General features: G+C 44.4%; 2 protein-coding genes across 9 annotated transcripts; one reads left to right on the top strand and one right to left on the bottom strand.

The window, feature by feature from the left end:
* The first annotated feature begins 1,446 nt into the window (after nt 1-1,446).
* Nucleotides 1,447-10,237, top strand: LOC125544067 (mitogen-activated protein kinase 10). The gene is made up of 10 exons (XM_048707604.2): nt 1,447-1,863; nt 2,929-3,337; nt 3,952-4,079; nt 4,179-4,238; nt 7,108-7,257; nt 7,343-7,498; nt 7,611-7,822; nt 7,940-8,038; nt 9,136-9,302; nt 9,385-10,237. Exons 1-10 carry the CDS (start codon nt 1,840-1,842, stop codon nt 9,819-9,821), a joined length of 1,842 nt encoding a protein of 613 aa, XP_048563561.1. The 5' UTR covers nt 1,447-1,839; the 3' UTR covers nt 9,822-10,237.
* Nucleotides 10,238-10,825: 588 nt separating this feature from the next.
* Nucleotides 10,826-16,330, bottom strand: LOC125544068 (uncharacterized). Of its 8 annotated transcripts, none has more exons than XM_048707605.1 (8): nt 16,101-16,330; nt 15,166-15,381; nt 14,150-14,280; nt 13,890-13,979; nt 13,185-13,287; nt 12,431-12,964; nt 11,679-12,016; nt 10,826-11,254 (listed from the first exon to the last, which is right to left on the bottom strand). In XM_048707605.1, exons 2-8 carry the CDS (start codon nt 15,311-15,313, stop codon nt 11,087-11,089), a joined length of 1,512 nt encoding a protein of 503 aa, XP_048563562.1. In that variant the 5' UTR covers nt 15,314-15,381; nt 16,101-16,330; the 3' UTR covers nt 10,826-11,086. The 8 variants fall into 8 exon arrangements, with proteins under 8 accessions (XP_048563562.1, XP_048563564.1, XP_048563565.1 ...); XM_048707607.1 differs by having other exon boundaries at nt 15,166-15,282; nt 16,101-16,257; XM_048707608.2 differs by having other exon boundaries at nt 15,166-15,274; nt 16,101-16,255.
* Between the last annotated feature and the right edge of the window lie 484 nt (nt 16,331-16,814).

Raw genomic sequence — 16,814 nt, 5'->3', positions numbered from 1 at the left:
TATTTATAGAAAAGCATCACCATTGAGGATGCAACTTAAAGGGCACACTAATTAGTTGAAACTTCAATTCCAAAACAAATGCCCGCCACCTAATCCTCAGGCACCAGCAAATTATTAAGCTCCACTAACCTGTGGCTTAAGTGCTAATGTCACGGTCAGATACGTGCATTGCTAGGTTTAGTCTAGCCATAGCCAAGATACGCATATCACAGGAACAAGGGCAACACGTTGGTTGGCGTTCCTGAAAAGGGGAAGAAAAAAAAGGAGGGCAACACATTGGTTGTCCACCACGTTGTTTAGCCGGATGGAGGCCAACGGGGCCTCGAAAGTGAGGCGCAAGCTAAGAACCAAAATCAAAAGGGAGAAAGAAAGGCGTGGTACTAGAAGAAAGGAAGCAACCGTAGATTTTGTAAGGTTTATAATTATATCACACCATTTTATGATCATTTGCTAAACTATGCGTACAAATATTATTTGCAAAGTTGCTCACCGGCGACTATGGAAGTGATGTATGTATCGTACTCCCTCCGTTCGTTTTTATAAGGTGATTTAAACAACTGGTTTTAAACTGTTTAGAGCACTGTCTGAACAGACTTAAACATCTTACATAAGTAAATAGAGGGAGTAATTTTCTTAGTGTTTGGTGAAACATGACAATAATCTAGTGTCACTTTCAACTTTGTGTTTCAAAGATACCGTCTCTAAATTAGAATGAATTTTACTTATTTTGATTGAATTATCGGTGTGTATGCAGCCCTTTCATGTGAGTTCTAGCAAAGAGGGGTGCGTCGAGTCCGTTTCTCCTTCCCCGATTCTAGAAAACCGTTCGCATGTTATTTTCCCAGTGAAACCACAACCTATGAATTGGAGGAGAGTAATTAACCGCTAAATATTCGATGGCGAGCTCCATGGTTATCCACGAGAGAAATGTTTAATGCCCTTTTCTTCTAAATAGGAAGGATTATATATATATAGTAGTACGCAATAAATGCCATGATATCGCATCCTAAAACACAGCAAACGGATAATAACACTGGCTCATCGGAGTGAGAATACAAACTAGTCCAAAAAATAGATTTTTGGAACCATAACAAATGGCCAAGGACCCGAGCATAAACTACCACTGATTATGAGAAGATACCAAAAGGGATTTGACATTTGGAAAGCCACCTCCATTTTCTCGTCGTCACCGACGGCCCACCGGTAAATCCACCGTATGCAAGCAGCAGGGCGCATCAGCATTAGATAAAAATGGGTCAGACGAGGCGAAGGAAGAAGGAGGAGCAAACCTGAAGCGAGAAATGAAATGGGTTCCAACCAACCCCAGGCCACGCGACCCACGACAGGCGGCCAACCGGGGAGGGGCAATCTCGTCCGCCCGCGCACGGAAATCAAAGCAGGATTCCTCTCATTTCATTTCATGGCAACAAAAACAAGCCAGACACACTGCCTGCCTCCTCTCCTCTCCTCTCCTCTCCACCCGTCCTCCTCCTCTCTCTCTCTTATTCCCCTCCCGGAGCGCGAGCGCAGACCAGGAGAGGAGGAACAGGAGAGAGAGAGAGGGAGCCCTAGCCCTGCCCCGGCGCCCCGTCGCTAGGGTTAGGGTCTCCCCCCCAGTTTCCCGCCCTCCCTTCGTCGCCTCGTCCCGTCTCACGATCCGCCCGCCGGCGCCCTGCGGCGTGTGCGCTTTTCGGCCTCGCCGGCCCGGCCCGGCGCCAGCAAATGCCGTGTGTCTGACCGTGGTGATTCGGAGGTGGGCTTGGTGTTGTTGTTGTCGTTGCCGCCCGTACGGCACAGGGGAGCCGAGGAGATTCCGGGCGAGATCCGGTGAGCGGCGAGATGCAGCAGGATCAGCGCAAGAAGGTGGGCTCCTTCCCAGAGATCCCTAGCATTTTTGCGTGCGTGAATTCCGCTCCAGTCGAGCTGATTGATGCAGCTCAGCTGCTCCTTTGCCTTGCTCTTTTTTTATTATTATTATTTCGAGGCAATGCTTTGCCTTGTTTGGGGTCTCTGTCCGTTCAAGCCTTCGTTTTCCCTTTCTGTTCGGCACTGTTTCTTGTTTCTGTTCTGGGCATCACTCCCATAGATTTGACGTTCCGCCGCCGTATCACTATTCTCATTTCAGTGCCGTGTCAATCCGGATGTTTGAATTTATTTTTATTCCCACAAGGGTAGGTATTTTTTGGCAGTATTTTCGTTAGCCGTCCACGATCTTTTCCCTCTGTAACCTGAATCTCTAATATGATCATGTCGGTCCTTCTCGCTTTCATCTTCTTGTCCCATGCATTTTCCGCACTCCCGTCGCATCGCATTGAGTTATGCGGCAGTCTTGCTTCTATATTTGGGAAAAAAGGTGTAATTTGGCGCTCCTTTACTATAACAGTTCGCAATTCACATGCAAAAGTTGACCGCGTTCTGTGACCTCGAGAGGCTGCCCGCGCAAACACATTGTGGCCGTTGCTTTTCCTTGTCGGTGGGCAAAGCTGTTGGCTTTTCTTGTGGGGTTCTCTTCTCCCCGATCTGTGCACGAGCACTTGACTCACAAGTGGTGCGTGTCACGATTTCAGTTTCGCAACCAACGCTTCAAGATCTTTCTCCTCAAGAAAATTTCTTTGATCTACCTGCACAACAGTTGAATTTGGCATCTACTCCTTAATACTGGTTGTAGCTTCCCAATGATTAGTTATTTTACATGTCGTCCATTAAAAGTATCTGGAGATATGCCATCATTTTTGCGACCCACCACCTACCGTGCCATTTCTGCTTTTGCTTGACAGCGTGACATCAATTGTTTGTATATACGTATATGATTCCGAGAACTGATGGTCCATTGATCACTCAAGCTTCTTGTCGCCGGGAGCTTCTGACGAGCTTCCAGTGATAGATTTGTGAAATGTATTTGACATGATATCTGCAATTCTTTTCCAGAGTTCCGCAGAGGCAGAGTTTTTTACGGAGTACGGCGACGCAAGTCGATACAAGATTCAGGAAATCGTTGGAAAGGGCAGCTACGGTGTCGTGTGCTCCGCAATAGATGTCCACACCGGAGAGAAAGTGGCGATAAAAAAGATACATGATATCTTTGAGCACATATCTGATGCTGCACGGATTCTCCGTGAGATCAAGCTTCTGAGGCTCTTAAGACATCCTGACATTGTTGAGATCAAGCATATTATGTTACCTCCATCGAGAAGAGACTTCAAAGATATTTATGTCGTTTTTGAGCTCATGGAGTCTGATCTCCACCAGGTTATAAAGGCTAATGATGACTTGACAAAGGAGCATTACCAATTCTTTCTTTACCAATTACTCCGGGCTCTGAAGTACATTCACACTGGTAGGTAACATACCGATTTATCTTTCTCGAAGATCATATGTCGCTGGACCATACAGTAAATTTGCTCTGTGGTGAGCTTGTATCAGGTCACCACCTTCTAGTTAGATATACTAGCTAAATAAACCCGAACGCTTATAGTTGGTGCAGTATGTACGGTATTGTTAGCATATACAAATAATTTCCATATGGCATATATTAGATTAGCTGAAGTTCTTGAGTTCAAAGCAAAAAAAATCTGTACCAACTAGTGCCATACTGGTTGGGTAGGGAAGATAGGTGATAAACATATGGCCATCACCTGAATTCCAAATATGCTCAGAAACAGCAAATTATCTCAATCGTAGGCATTAGGGGGTGAACAACAGGATAGATTTTCTTTCATAGAGTGCGGGTTGTTTCCTCATGATTTAAAGATTTTATTACGCAATTTCCTGATAACTTACATATTTGCTGGTTCAAATGGTATACCTGTGTGGTGGTAGTCTTTTCAACAACCAAAAAGGAGTATCTCCACAGTTCTTTCCATGAACAAAATCTGTATAAATAACATGTCCAGTCGTGCTCCTTTTGCTGCCTGCACCCATTGCTAATCCTATGACCATATGTAACTGCAGCTAATGTTTATCACCGGGACCTAAAGCCAAAGAATATATTGGCAAATTCCAACTGCAAACTGAAGATTTGTGATTTTGGATTGGCACGAGTTGCATTCAACGATACCCCTACAACAATCTTTTGGACGGTATGTTCAAGGAATACCTATATTCTGCCATCCTTACATTTCCGACTTGTTTGATTTGAGCTAATCATCATGATGTCTATTTGTTCAATTGCACTACAGGATTATGTTGCGACAAGATGGTATAGAGCTCCAGAGCTCTGTGGTTCCTTCTTTTCAAAGGTAAGCTTCCCTCCGTTATTAGCATTCTCTTGGTTGAATTTTGGTTAAAGCACTCTGCTGACAGCTTGACATAACGAAAGACTAATGGTGCTGCGTTGACATACCATGCATCTTTCGTTACAATTAATCAACCTATTAATACAAATCGTTGTTCTTCGGTGATTGGTCCATTAGTTTTGTTCCAAGCTTATTTATGCTGTGGCATGAAACCTCATTTCCATACAGATCTTAGGGCATCTCCAACGGCAACCCGCAAATTTCCTCCCGCATCCGTCCGCGGACTGGTAAACATGACGGATTTCATACAAACACGACGGATTTTCATCACATTTCGAACATTTAGAACAAAAGGAAAACGAGCCGACCCTAAACCTATCCTATGGCGGCGGCGTCCGGCGTCCAAGCCCTTGTCATCCTCCATCCGCCGTCTTCATGAGCACCAGCGATAAGAGCGATGAATTTAGTTGCGGTCTCTGACGAGGAAGAGTAGAACACGGGAGACGGAGTGGCCCACATGGGACACAAGGCCCTGCCGCCTCCAGTGCCCTACTGATCCTCGGAGGAGTCTGCGCCTTGTCCGTTGCCGGTGGACGTGAGGTCTACGATGGAAATGGTGGTGCCCGCGCTATCGTCGTCCCACCGGGTCGTCGGATAGATCATCGGCGGAGCAGCTGGCGTTGTTCTCCTCCGCGATCACCTGGAGCTGTGCCTCAGCGGCGGCCGCTTCCTGGAGAGCGGCGGCTTGAGCACGGACGGCATCGTAGATGACACGCTGCTCCGTGACGAAGTTGGGGTTCGTCGCAGCCATGGCCGCCATGGCCTCCTCGCTCGCGGGTTCGTCGCAGCCATGGCCGCCATGGCCTCCTCGCTCGCACGCTCGCCGTAGATCTGGCCCTCCGCCAGCCGGTGCTGCTCCAGAAAGAACATGTTGTACCACTGATAGAGGCAAAGGTGTCCCGTCTTTTGATGAGATGGTGAATATCGTTTCGGAGGAGTAGACTTTCACGATCCGACTACGAACGTGCGAGGACGTCGTGCCTTAGCAATCGCTAAATCAACTCCAAGAGGTTATTGACCACGCTGGAGCATGATCAACGTGACCACGAAGGTCTATTTCCTGCAAGCAAACGAAGAACAAGCAAGAAACTAAGATTGCAAATCTGGATATTGCGAATATAAGATGAAAGCTTTATTGATCAAGGTGGGGTTTTGTGACGCCTTGGTCTGGTCGTTGAACACAAACGAAGTACGCGAAGTTGCAGCTATGGCGAATTTTTAATCTAAACAAAACCCAAAGTCTAAACGACGCCCTAAGGACTGTATATATGGATGAAGAGGGGGGAATTTCGTGGCCCTTGGAGGAGGGGTCCGAAACCAACCCTATCTCTTGTTTCCCCACACATACGGACTCTAAAACAGCCTATACTTATGTGTTTCGAAATTACATGGGCCTGGCCCAATAATAAGGTGACGCAGCACCTATAATAGCCTCTGGACGAAATTTGTGAAGTGGCATCTTGTATATTTCGTCCAAGACTTCATGCACTCATTACGATGGCTTCAAAGTCCTGAAATCATCACTTGAAACTCCGTTCTTGTTTCCTTGCGCATGCCATCATCTCCATGCTTGTTCTTGCTCCAATGTTCATTCTTCTCCAAGCTAGGCCCTTCATTTGTAAGCAAAACAAATGTATCCAATTTAGGCAGCATCATATTCTCATGAACATTAGAATCATTACCAAGAAACGGAAGTACCTGGTAATTTAACCGGCGTGCACGAGCTCTAGTAATTGGTCCAGTATGTATAGTAGCAGGGGCTGTGGGTGTAACAATGGTATTGATGTCCTCATCAACCACTGTTCCTCCTGCACCTGCTGGAACGCCGACAAAGGCGTCGGTGCAGGCTGTACCTTTGGGTGTGGAGTTAGCCGGGTGTGGCCGCCTTTATATAGCGGATTCCGGTGAGGCAAGGCGTCCGGGTGCGTCAATGCGCGTCGCCGGAGTCTCGGCTGGCGAGCCTGCTTAATGGCGGCATACGGATGGACAGCGGCATTGAACGGGTGTGGTAGATATCCGTCCCGTCCAGTCACGCATCCCCGGCATTGAACAGGTGCGGACATCGGAGACGCATCGCGGGCGGCGCCCTCGGCCAGCACGGCCGCTTCAATGACGGAGGCAGTGAGAGGTCGCGTCCGCCCTGAGCCGTCTTCAATGTTAAGCGGAGCGCTCTACAGCGGCATGAATGCGGGCAGCTGGCGCCGGGCGGGAACGTGCGCGGGCGAGGGAGGAGGGGTTTTGGTGGGCCAAGGCGGTCAGAAGAGGGCGTGGGATCGGTCTGGACTCCCGCAAAGTCCCCCCACGTTTATCTCCGGTTTGCTGGAGAGAAAATCGCGTCCGGACCGCTCCGCGGACCAATACAGGTTGCAGGAGGTTTGAGGGTTGCCGTTGGAGATGCCCTTATAGGGATATTTTATGGGAGCACAGCACCTTCTATTGAAACAAGCTCTGCTTCTTTGTGAAAAGCTAATTTAATTCATAAACCATCACTTTGACTTTCCCCACCGTCATAATCATATGTTTGTTGTTTCCTTATCACATTGTTGATCATGCATTAAGTGCTCAAACATGAAGTTGCTCCATTTTTATGTAAATTTATGCTACATAGAATTTTGACTTCGTATCGTTCTCGGTAGGAGCTGTTAAAAATCATATGAGTTACATTTGTGTTGAGACTTGTGAAAGCATCTCAGACATTGTTATATTTGATTGTTCTCAATGAACATTATCATGATGCGGTACTGATAAACAAATAACTTGTTACTCATGCATGTTTTTTTCTAACATAAATGCTATGTTAACAAAATTGCAGTATACACCCGCCATTGATGTCTGGAGCATCGGGTGCATCTTTGCTGAGGTCTTGACAGGAAAACCTTTGTTTCCTGGTAAAAATGTTGTACATCAGTTAGATTTGATGACTGATCTTTTGGGCACACCATCTATGGATACAATCTCTCGGGTATAGTTCTTGTTTTATTTGGGAATCCTTCTATATTCTATTTGGTCGGTTATCCAATTGACATTAATAGGTTCTTCCTTTCCAGGTCCGGAATGAGAAAGCAAGGAGGTATCTGAGCAGCATGAGAAAGAAAGAGCTGATTTCATTTTCGCATAAATTTCCCAATGCAGATCCTTTGGCCTTAGACCTGTTGCAAAGGCTTTTAGCGTTTGATCCAAAGGACCGCCCAACTGCTGAAGAGGTACATTGCTAGTGTTTTTACAGCCCTGCTTATGTTGGTAGCAGTGTCTTGTACTCTTGAGTTATTGAGGTGCATAAAGTGACATTATTTGGAAACTTGTGATTTCTGTCAGGCATTGTCTCATCCGTACTTTAAAGGGCTTGCCAAGGTTGAGAGAGAACCATCCTGCCAACCAATCACAAAAATGGAGTTTGAGTTTGAGCGTAGAAGAGTGACAAAAGAAGACATAAGGGAGCTTATATTTCGTGAGATATTGGAATACCATCCACAATTGCTCAAAGACTACACCAATGGCACTGAAAGGACAACCTTTCTATACCCAAGGTCTGAGCAATAATATCTTTGGAATTAGATGGTGCTTTTGCACATGCTTTCACCTTTGTTTTCATTGTATCTTTGCAGTCTACTGACTGGGACACTTCTCTACCTATGTTTATGCAGTGCTGTTGATCAATTTAGGAAGCAGTTTGCTCATCTTGAAGAAAATAGTGAGAATGGCCCTGTAGTTCCAATGGATAGAAAGCACACCTCTCTTCCTAGGTAACCTTTCACGTTCCATGATATTTCTTTCTCTACCTTTATTATATTAGCGGCAGGAGTTCAGAACAGCTAAAAGGCACACATCAGAGCTTAATACATTGGTCAGGGTCACAGTTTGGAACTTAGGCACACCGTCATTTGTCACACTTCACCTTGTCTAGTGATAATGTTGTCTTCATATGGTTTGACAAGAAGGTGAAACGAGCCTATGTTAATATGATACAATGAATACATTGGCCACACTTTAACTCCGATGACAATGTTATCTTAATATGCTTTCACAAGAAGGTGAAATGAGCCAATGTTGACATGACATAATGAATAACATTTTGGATTTCAATGTCTGTAGCTAGAGCTGGGCAAAAATTAAACTGAATTATTGGGTTTTTCAATTGGCAGCTGAAAGTTCGGTTTGTAGAATTGACTAACCGAACTAGTGCAGTCAAATTCAGTTTTAAGTCGCGGTTAACTGAAAATCCAAAGAAAACCACCGTGTAGGGCTTAGGCCAAGTAATAGTCATGGCCCAAGGCCTCCTGTGAGATGCATTTTGGCATCTCGCTGAGACTAGGGCACATGCAGCCACACACATCATGCCTGCATGCCATGAACAGCCGAACCAAACACTGCCATCTCCCTCACGCCGCTAGCGCTAGGACCTAGGACCACACCGCCACGCTCGCATCCCGCCTCTGAGCAAAGGCTGATGGAGGGATCCCTGGCACACCGTGATGCCCCACACGGCCTTACTAGCGTTCCGCCATCACTGCTGACCGTCCGCTGTTGTAAAATCCATATTGCTAAAACAGTGATAAAAATATGGCAAAATATGTTAATAAAGTGAAATCGTAACGACCACTATGTTAATGGAACAGTTCCTAACCAAATAGCGAGCATAAAATTTGGGCCATGTCGGAGTTGGCTTCATGCAACTGAATGTGGATTGTAGAACATTGAAGTCAACTTTCCTATGTACTGTTAGGCTGGTCGGCCAAATTGACATGCCAGGAGATGATACACACTTCAAATTGCCCACTACCTGGCTGGACATTTAGTTCTTGCGAACTGATTCATGAAACATTTGTTAATGTTTTTACAGGTCTACTATTGTTCACTCAGCTCCAATTCATGGAAAGGAACAACCCCGTATTGGCCCATCAAGGGATAAGCCTTCGCCTGACGAGTCTTATAAAAATCATCGAGATTCAGAAAAATATTCTGGCAATGTCCAGAGAACCTCACAGGCTCCACAAAGAGTGCCAACAGGTGCTTTCTAGTCCATGCTTGATATACGTGCTTAGCTGGTACTAGTTTTAATCTAATCATATAATGCTTGTCAATTATACAGCAAGACCAGGAAGGGTTGTTGGTCCAGTTCTGCCTTACGAAAATGGTGGCATGAAGGATACATATGACCCACGAAGAGTGGCAGCAATGAGCTCAGGTTATCCTCCCCAACAGCAAATCCCGCAAATATACGGTTATTATCAGACACCGGCAAAGTCAGCTTGCTCTGAGCCATCGCAGGCCGAAATGTATACGCTGCACCAGCAGGCCTATGCTTGCGCAAACAGTTCAACTGTGCCTGATGTTGCTCTGGACATGAGAGCACCTCCGTTCCATCAATCAGCAGGGCCGAAAAGGGGTTCTTCTGATAGGCTATCAGCGGAATCAAACCTATACTCGAGATCCCTTAATGGCATGGCTCCAACTACAACAGGAGTGGCGGCAAGTGCTCACAGGAAGGTCGGCGTTGTTCCCTACGGTATGTCGCAGATGTATTAGTGGCCAGTCAGGCGCATCCGACATGCCATCCTGGAGTGCGGCTGGTGGCTAACGAAACAGCGAGGAACGAAGTGGCGGATCAAGCTTGGGTGGGGATGCCGCAAGGTTTACAGCGCAGGGCAGCCCATGGTTTGATGCTTATGTGTGCTGTCTGATCTGGAAGCGTGTGAAGCTCTTCGTTCTGTTTCGGGCCATCAGCTTGTTGTATCTGCCTGTGTGCACACTGGATGGGGGTGGGTAGTCAGTCCAGTGGCTTGTAATCTGAGCTATTTAGGCGCCGGTTACTTTTTCTAGGGCGAGGAGACAGAAGGGGAAGGAAGGAATGCTAACCCGTTTTCTGTTGTATAGAGATGTTTGTCATCAATGTGCAACTTCAGAAAGATATATATAAACTTATAAAGGACACTTTTGCTGCAGGTGATAATTGCCACCACGTAGTCGAATCAGTGGCTTCTGGTTTTAAACACGGCAAACGCAGATGATCATTTCCTGTTTGCCCTTTGGGGGGAAAACGGCAATTTCATCTTAGCTCGCTGAAACGCAATGTTGCGCAAACCCTGAGTTTTCGTCGCCAAGAGTACAGTCCCTAGTCTTAGCTCGCTGCCCCTTTGCTAGGAAGCATTTTGATGGTGGTGAAGAGATCGCTTCACAAGGGCATGGAGATTGGTTTTCTATCTACTCCCTCCATTCCTACTGTGACTTTGAAAAATGCCACTGGAAATGGCATTTTTCAAAGTTTGCAAATTGCAGTGGCGTTTCTCAGAATCGTCAGAATTCAAGTGACATTTATCAAATTAACCTATGAAAGAAAGAAATAATAACAGTGAGGCAGTCTTATCCCACTTCTAGCCGCACACATACTCCAAAGCATGTGTCAGGCGCTATTCCAGAAATAAAATGGAAATTTACGATTGTTCTACAACCAGGATAGGGATTTAGGGAGAATTTTGTGTAGGTGAAAGCTTCAGGCATAGTCAGCTACTCTGTGCTGCTTGAGAGGTCCCTTTGAGCAAAAACTGGATTCAGATCACTTTATTCAATACTATAATTTATGTACACAGACCTGCCACACAGAAAACCCGAGAAATACTACGTATACAAGCCATGGCGACATGCAGTTTATGCTTGCTATCTGTAACAGCCAACATAACATAAATGGGTGAATGCTGATCCTATACCTAATTTCCCAAGACGGAGTTCGCTGACACTGTGGCAGGCTCAGGCTCAGGCTCAGGCTCAGTGCATGATAATGATGCATCTTAAGTCTAATCCTGCTGGACTTTGCCATGAAAAGTCTTTGAGATTAGTGGCCTTACGTCCTCAGCATCAACAAGGGTCTCGAGGAACGGGAGTAACTCAACCAGTTCCTGGTCCGCGGGGTCGTCAAACCAGCTCTTTATCGGGATGCCATTATCGACTTGCAACTGGAAAACCTGAAACAAGAGAGGTTTCAGCTATAATGCATCCATAAGAGTGTTCAGGAGTTGTGAAGCCCTCATGAAGAGAGCGATTCTAGCTGTTAAAAGTTTTGATTTGATTCAAAAGGAAGCAACTAAGATACCTGCAGGTCACATGCCTAGATAATATAGCTACTAGACTGAAAACTACAAACAGAAAGTAGAAACACTGAGAACTGGGCACTAGCTCATGGCTGGAGTTCAAGGTGCTGAACCCGCCCACCTGCATTCGAGTCCGCTATGCGGACTTCGCTGCGGTGCTATCCGCGCTAATTCGCGGAAAGGTCGCACTTCTATACAGTGGGCAGTTAAGGAGGGATCCTTCCCCCTTTAGCCAACGTTTTCAAAGGAGAAACATTTCTGCCTGTCGAGATAAAACATATTTTGGAAGGAATGTTACCTGTGGCGTATTGTCAATTATAGCAACTTTTGCCAAGTGGACTCCTAGAATTGTCAGGTCTTTTGTATAGCTGCCATCAGAGAATATACACGACTCACGATAAATTCGTTGCGAGATCAATTTCCCATCAGGGTCAAGCCTATCTATTATCTGCTCAGCATAGATTCTCTGACTTGCTGTGAAAATGACAAGCTCAAACATCTGAGCTACCTTCTCAAGGAACATCTTCAGGTAGGGCCTTTGTCTCACATGAACTGTATGGTCTTTCATATTGAAGAAAACTTGAATGCTGAAATCAGATATGTCACAGTGATCCAATGTTGAATGGACAAGAGTCTCTGCATATGAAAAATGGTTAAACCATCTTAAAAAAAATAGCAATCGTAGTAAGAATGCTGACATCACAACTGAATTTTGCAATGCTGAAGATAATGCGCTAATGCATGACCTAAAATAAAAAACTGAAAATTTATGACACCACAAAGAAAAAGAAAACCATTCACAGTGAACTGGATGATCAAAGATTTCAAAGGAAACAGAAATTTGGATCCATTTTATCCAACATATTGATGGGGCTTGCGGGGATTGCTTTAAACAATCCTAATCATAGGAGAGCATAATCAAATCCCCATGGTTTAATTACAGCCGATGTAGTCTGAATATCTATGAACTTTGCTTCCTAAGTCACAGTTACTAGAAGAAAGAAAACTTCAGAAGTATAATTGAATGACGTGAACACATCGCCTGCTTACCATCCAAATCAAGTACAAGAGTGACATGCTTCGTTCTCACTGGTGATTTTCGTAGACGATTGGATGAGTCAACATCCATTAAATCAGGCAGACCTCTAGAATGAAGCTTTTCATTTGAAGGTAGACCTCTAGGAATTGAATCGACATACTCAATTCCTATCACATCCTGAGAGGCAGAAGTACTTTCGATTTCTGAATCTGGTGGTTTCATTTGAAGGTACAAGGATGTGTCATCTGGGTCCATTCTACTGTGGTCGACCAGAGCCTTATTGGCTGCATTATTTGGTTCCTCTGTCTCATTGAGAGACAGGAGTGCCACAGGCCGCTCTACCAAGTCAGCAATATTCATATAATCATGAGAGGAAGTACTGACATCACTTGTAAAACCCATTATACTATCAAATTGTACATCAGAAAAACTTTCTGAGAAGTAGAAGTCCAGAACATCCCAAACTTGTAGTTCGCTTGAAGTATTGTAGCCTTCATCATTGCCACTAAGAATCAGCTGAAGGAACTCAGTGCTTTCCTCCATTGCTGCAATGACAGAACAAGGAGAATATCAGCACATTCAGATACCACATAGTGAGATAAAGAACAGGATAACATGATAAAGGGAAGCAGCTAAATACGTATATACTTGAACATATAGTCCAATACAACACTGGAAAGGCTGAAATATGAAACCTAAAATTAAAATACTACAGTAAGTCAGCAGCTTAAAACATTGGAAGAGTTGAAAGTCAGGCCATATTACCTGTAGCATTGTAGTTCACATCTTTCAACTGAATATCACTGTACATTGGATTAGGTGTTAGGATGGTTTCAAGGCCAGATGATGACGGAACTGATATTGGAACCTACAAATATTAAAGTAGTAGTTGAATAATCCATACTGCAGAGTTCATAACTTGACATAAGTAGCAGTATCTCTAGGCAGATGAAATCGATAAATAAAGCAAAGATGGAATCGTTTTGTTAGATTTTTACAAAGGTAGCTGATAATCATTGTCTAAGTACAGTAACTTAAACTGAGATAGCTCATAGTGTCTAAGCGGATTGCAGAAAACAACCACAGCTAAGGAGAATGGGTTTATTTCCAGTCCCAGTCACTGAACTGTTATGGTTTCATCACTTCATCCCATGTTACAGGTTTATAGTTCCTTAATTTATAATTCCAAACATATAATTGGATTTGAAAATTTTAAGCCACCGCATTCTTGATTTCCCAATGTAACATAAGCAGAACATGTATTGATTTTTTTATCAGCTCAACAGTATTTAGTATTTAATTTCTGACAAGTGTATTTAGTGATGACTATTAAGCAAAGAAATAGGACATTTTGCTTATTAACATGAAGATAAAAAGAACGACGAAGATTCATCTAATTCCAAAGTAAAGCTAACACGTAAATTCCAAATATAGTTCTTGAGTGAAGTAGCTACAAGATGTAAAACCAACCGTTGTGGTAATTTGCTGATAATCCTTACAACTGGCAGGGGTCCTAGATCGACATACTTTTTCAACAGGACCACAATGCCAGATATGAGCCTACGCAATATCAAAAAGATATGAACCTAAGCAGTTGCTTCTGAGAAATAGGGGAAATCAACCAAATGATGATAAGTTATGATGTGTGATTGTCTTATCAGAGACCAGAAACAGAAGTATGTTTTTTAATCAGGAACTAAAATTATTAAACGAACTAGAAGGTTAATCACCATAGATCGAGGACCACATGACAAGAATGACACTGGCAGTAAACCGGTAGCTGATGTGTCAGATTCACCATGCAACAAGCTGACTTCAGCCATTCCAATGTCTCCTGCTGATACTGCGGCAATAGAGTGGACTGCAAACAAATAATAAATTAAATTGTAACACTTCGGCAGTAGAGCGGACTGCAAACAAATAATAATTAAATTGCAACTCATAAACTCACTGCTGTCTTTGAGAGAACATACATCCATATGCTACAAATTAATGGTAGTAATAACGTCATATGCATATCCCAAAGTTGAACTATAGAGCAATGAAATATCTGGCCGTTCTAAAACAGAAGGTAAATTTGACAACTTGATGCTGGGGAGAGACTGGCGTATATATGAACATTCTGATCTTTGAGCTCAGCACACAACATAAGCAACAACCTCTTATCGCTTGCAGTATTTCATTTCTGCAGAAGGTTTGTTACATAGACTTGGAACTTAGCAGTAGTGTTTATTGTTTAGCAGCCAGAGTATAAAGAGGTTAATGCTAGATACACTCATGCAGTATAAAAGTACAACAAGGAACAAAAACTACCATCCGATTTCTTATTATCTAATATACCTATATTACATTAATCCAGATATCCAGACTCATGTTCAGTCACCTGCAATTTAACATATTTACTATTTTTAAAGCAATGTAGTATAACAGTAAAGTGGTATAACACATTCCTGAGGATTATATATTATTCAAGGAAGTTTATGTTCCTTAGACATTTGTGCAATGTAATTCATAACATGAAGAATTATTGTGTAAAAATCACCACACTGGCAGTTTTCGTACTAGAACCGATGACTCTGCATTCAAGGGAGTGTATGTTTTGAAAGAGTCGCTACTTCTCTAATGCAGCCACAGTGCAGGTGTATTCCAAGCATAAAATCCAGAATTCAGTGAGAGAGAGAGAGAAAGAAAAAGATCAAAACGAGTCTAACCAAGTAGACCGGAATTAAAACTATGCAGACTTTACCATTTTGATGGCCTACTAGCGTTGACCCCAGCGCTGCTTCGTGGAATGCAATCTCTTGAGATTGCGAGTCTTCCAGTATTTCAGTAGTCTTGTGGAATGTATGAAACTCCTGCGTCCCTAAACAGTCGGTGCTTAACATTTTATTCATCCTTAATGCAGTGATATGCAAAAAGCATGTTGAAAGTACTGCAGGTCCAGTAGGTAGGAAAAGGCCAACTGTTGAGACATTTGATATCACTCAATACATTAGTGGAGAAAAGTATTGGCAGTAAAAAAAAATCTAAAGACTAGTGTAGTGGAAAAAAGAATACAGTACTTTAGTAGTTCTCGAGAAATTAAGAGCGTCCTTTTTTTTTTAACAAATTCTTATGATGAATCTTTTATCATCGAAGCTGCGCCTATATAGTTCTCTAGCTGAAGACTATTTAGAAAATATACTGTAGTAGTCATATGGCAAGTGAATTCAACAATGAAGCTGCCTCCGATAAACTAATATCTCCAAAGATTTAATCCCACCTCGCAAACAAACAAACACCAACTTCATTTCTAGATATTTGAGATGCACACTTTCCCGGTACAAAGCTCCCGCCATGATCCATGTTATTTTGACAGAAAAATCGGAGCAGGAGACATGTAATCACACCGAAGCTTGAACTCACAAAATCATCTTCCGGGCCAGAATTCACAAATCACACCATACGCCCAACAGCCAACAGCAAGCTGAACCAAACTAATACTAGTACCAAAATACTAGAGATGCCTCAAGTTTGACCCCGACCCCAACCCCCCTCCCCAACCCAGACAGCTCAATTAGTAAGCGAAATCCGCAGCAATCACACGGAAAATAAAAGTCAGAGAAGGAACGAATACTATACTATTGGAAAAAAGAGAGAGAAATTAAAGCTTGGAGCTCGACGAGCAGGGGAGATACGTACCCAGTCACCAAGCTCTCGCTGGCGCAGCCTTCTTCAGCACAGCCCTCCTCCGCTGGTGGCCTCGCTCACACGGAGAAGGGAAGCAAGCAAGCGCGCAAGAGAGAAGAGGGGGAGAGGGAGAGCAACACAGGTAGGGGACAGCTCGATCGCTCGCTAATCCCGCACCACATAATCTATACGACCGATCCGCGTTCGGCAGGCCAAACCACCGGTCTCTTCCACCACTCTGGCTGCCATGTGGGGCATGGTTCGCCGGCCCCACCGAAAGGCGACCCAGAGAGGATGGTTTCGGGTTTGTCTCGCGATTTCGGGGTGAGTTGCGGCGCCCTTTCCTCTCAACGATCGTTCCTCCGTTAGCATGTGTTGGCCGTACTCCCTGACAGGTGAGCCTGGCCACGTTGGGGCCCATGTGTCATGCATACATGTGCGAGTACATGGTGGTGGCGGGCGCGGGACTCTGGGCCCATGGGTACACGTGGACGGCAAGGATCGGTAGCTCATCATGCCTAGCGGAGTCCACCCGTTTAATTTTATAACGATTAGTCCTGCTTTACCGAACCACCAAGTCCGTGTCGTACCCGCTGCCCCTTTCCGTCACTGACAGCCGCGAGTCAGCGCGCAGCACGCAGGCAGCGCCCCAGTGGTAAGCGAGGTCGATTTGGTGCATGTAGGTTTTGGGCGTCACAGAGTTGGTGGGGTTTCGCGCGTGGACGG

This window comes from Triticum urartu, chromosome 3A, assembly GCF_056163025.1.
Source record: "Triticum urartu cultivar PI428250 chromosome 3A, HENAU_Tu73, whole genome shotgun sequence".
In the NCBI taxonomy this organism is placed as follows: domain Eukaryota; kingdom Viridiplantae; phylum Streptophyta; class Magnoliopsida; order Poales; family Poaceae; genus Triticum; species Triticum urartu.
This window is presented reverse-complemented; position numbering and strand designations above follow the sequence as displayed.

Coding starts and splice junctions, on each gene's coding strand:
- LOC125544068 (XM_048707605.1), bottom strand. CDS start 15,313: ATGAATAAAATGTTAAGCACCGACTGTTTAGGGACGCAGGAGTTTCAT. Junction 13,288..13,889: donor ATCAGCAAATTACCACAACG/GTTGGTTTTACA, acceptor TAATATTTGTAG/GTTCCAATATCAGTTCCGTC. Junction 12,017..12,430: donor TCTTGTACTTGATTTGGATG/GTAAGCAGGCGA, acceptor TTTCATATGCAG/AGACTCTTGTCCATTCAACA.
- LOC125544067 (XM_048707604.2), top strand. CDS start 1,840: ATGCAGCAGGATCAGCGCAAGAAG. Junction 1,864..2,928: donor AGCAGGATCAGCGCAAGAAG/GTGGGCTCCTTC, acceptor ATTCTTTTCCAG/AGTTCCGCAGAGGCAGAGTT. Junction 7,258..7,342: donor CTATGGATACAATCTCTCGG/GTATAGTTCTTG, acceptor CTTCCTTTCCAG/GTCCGGAATGAGAAAGCAAG.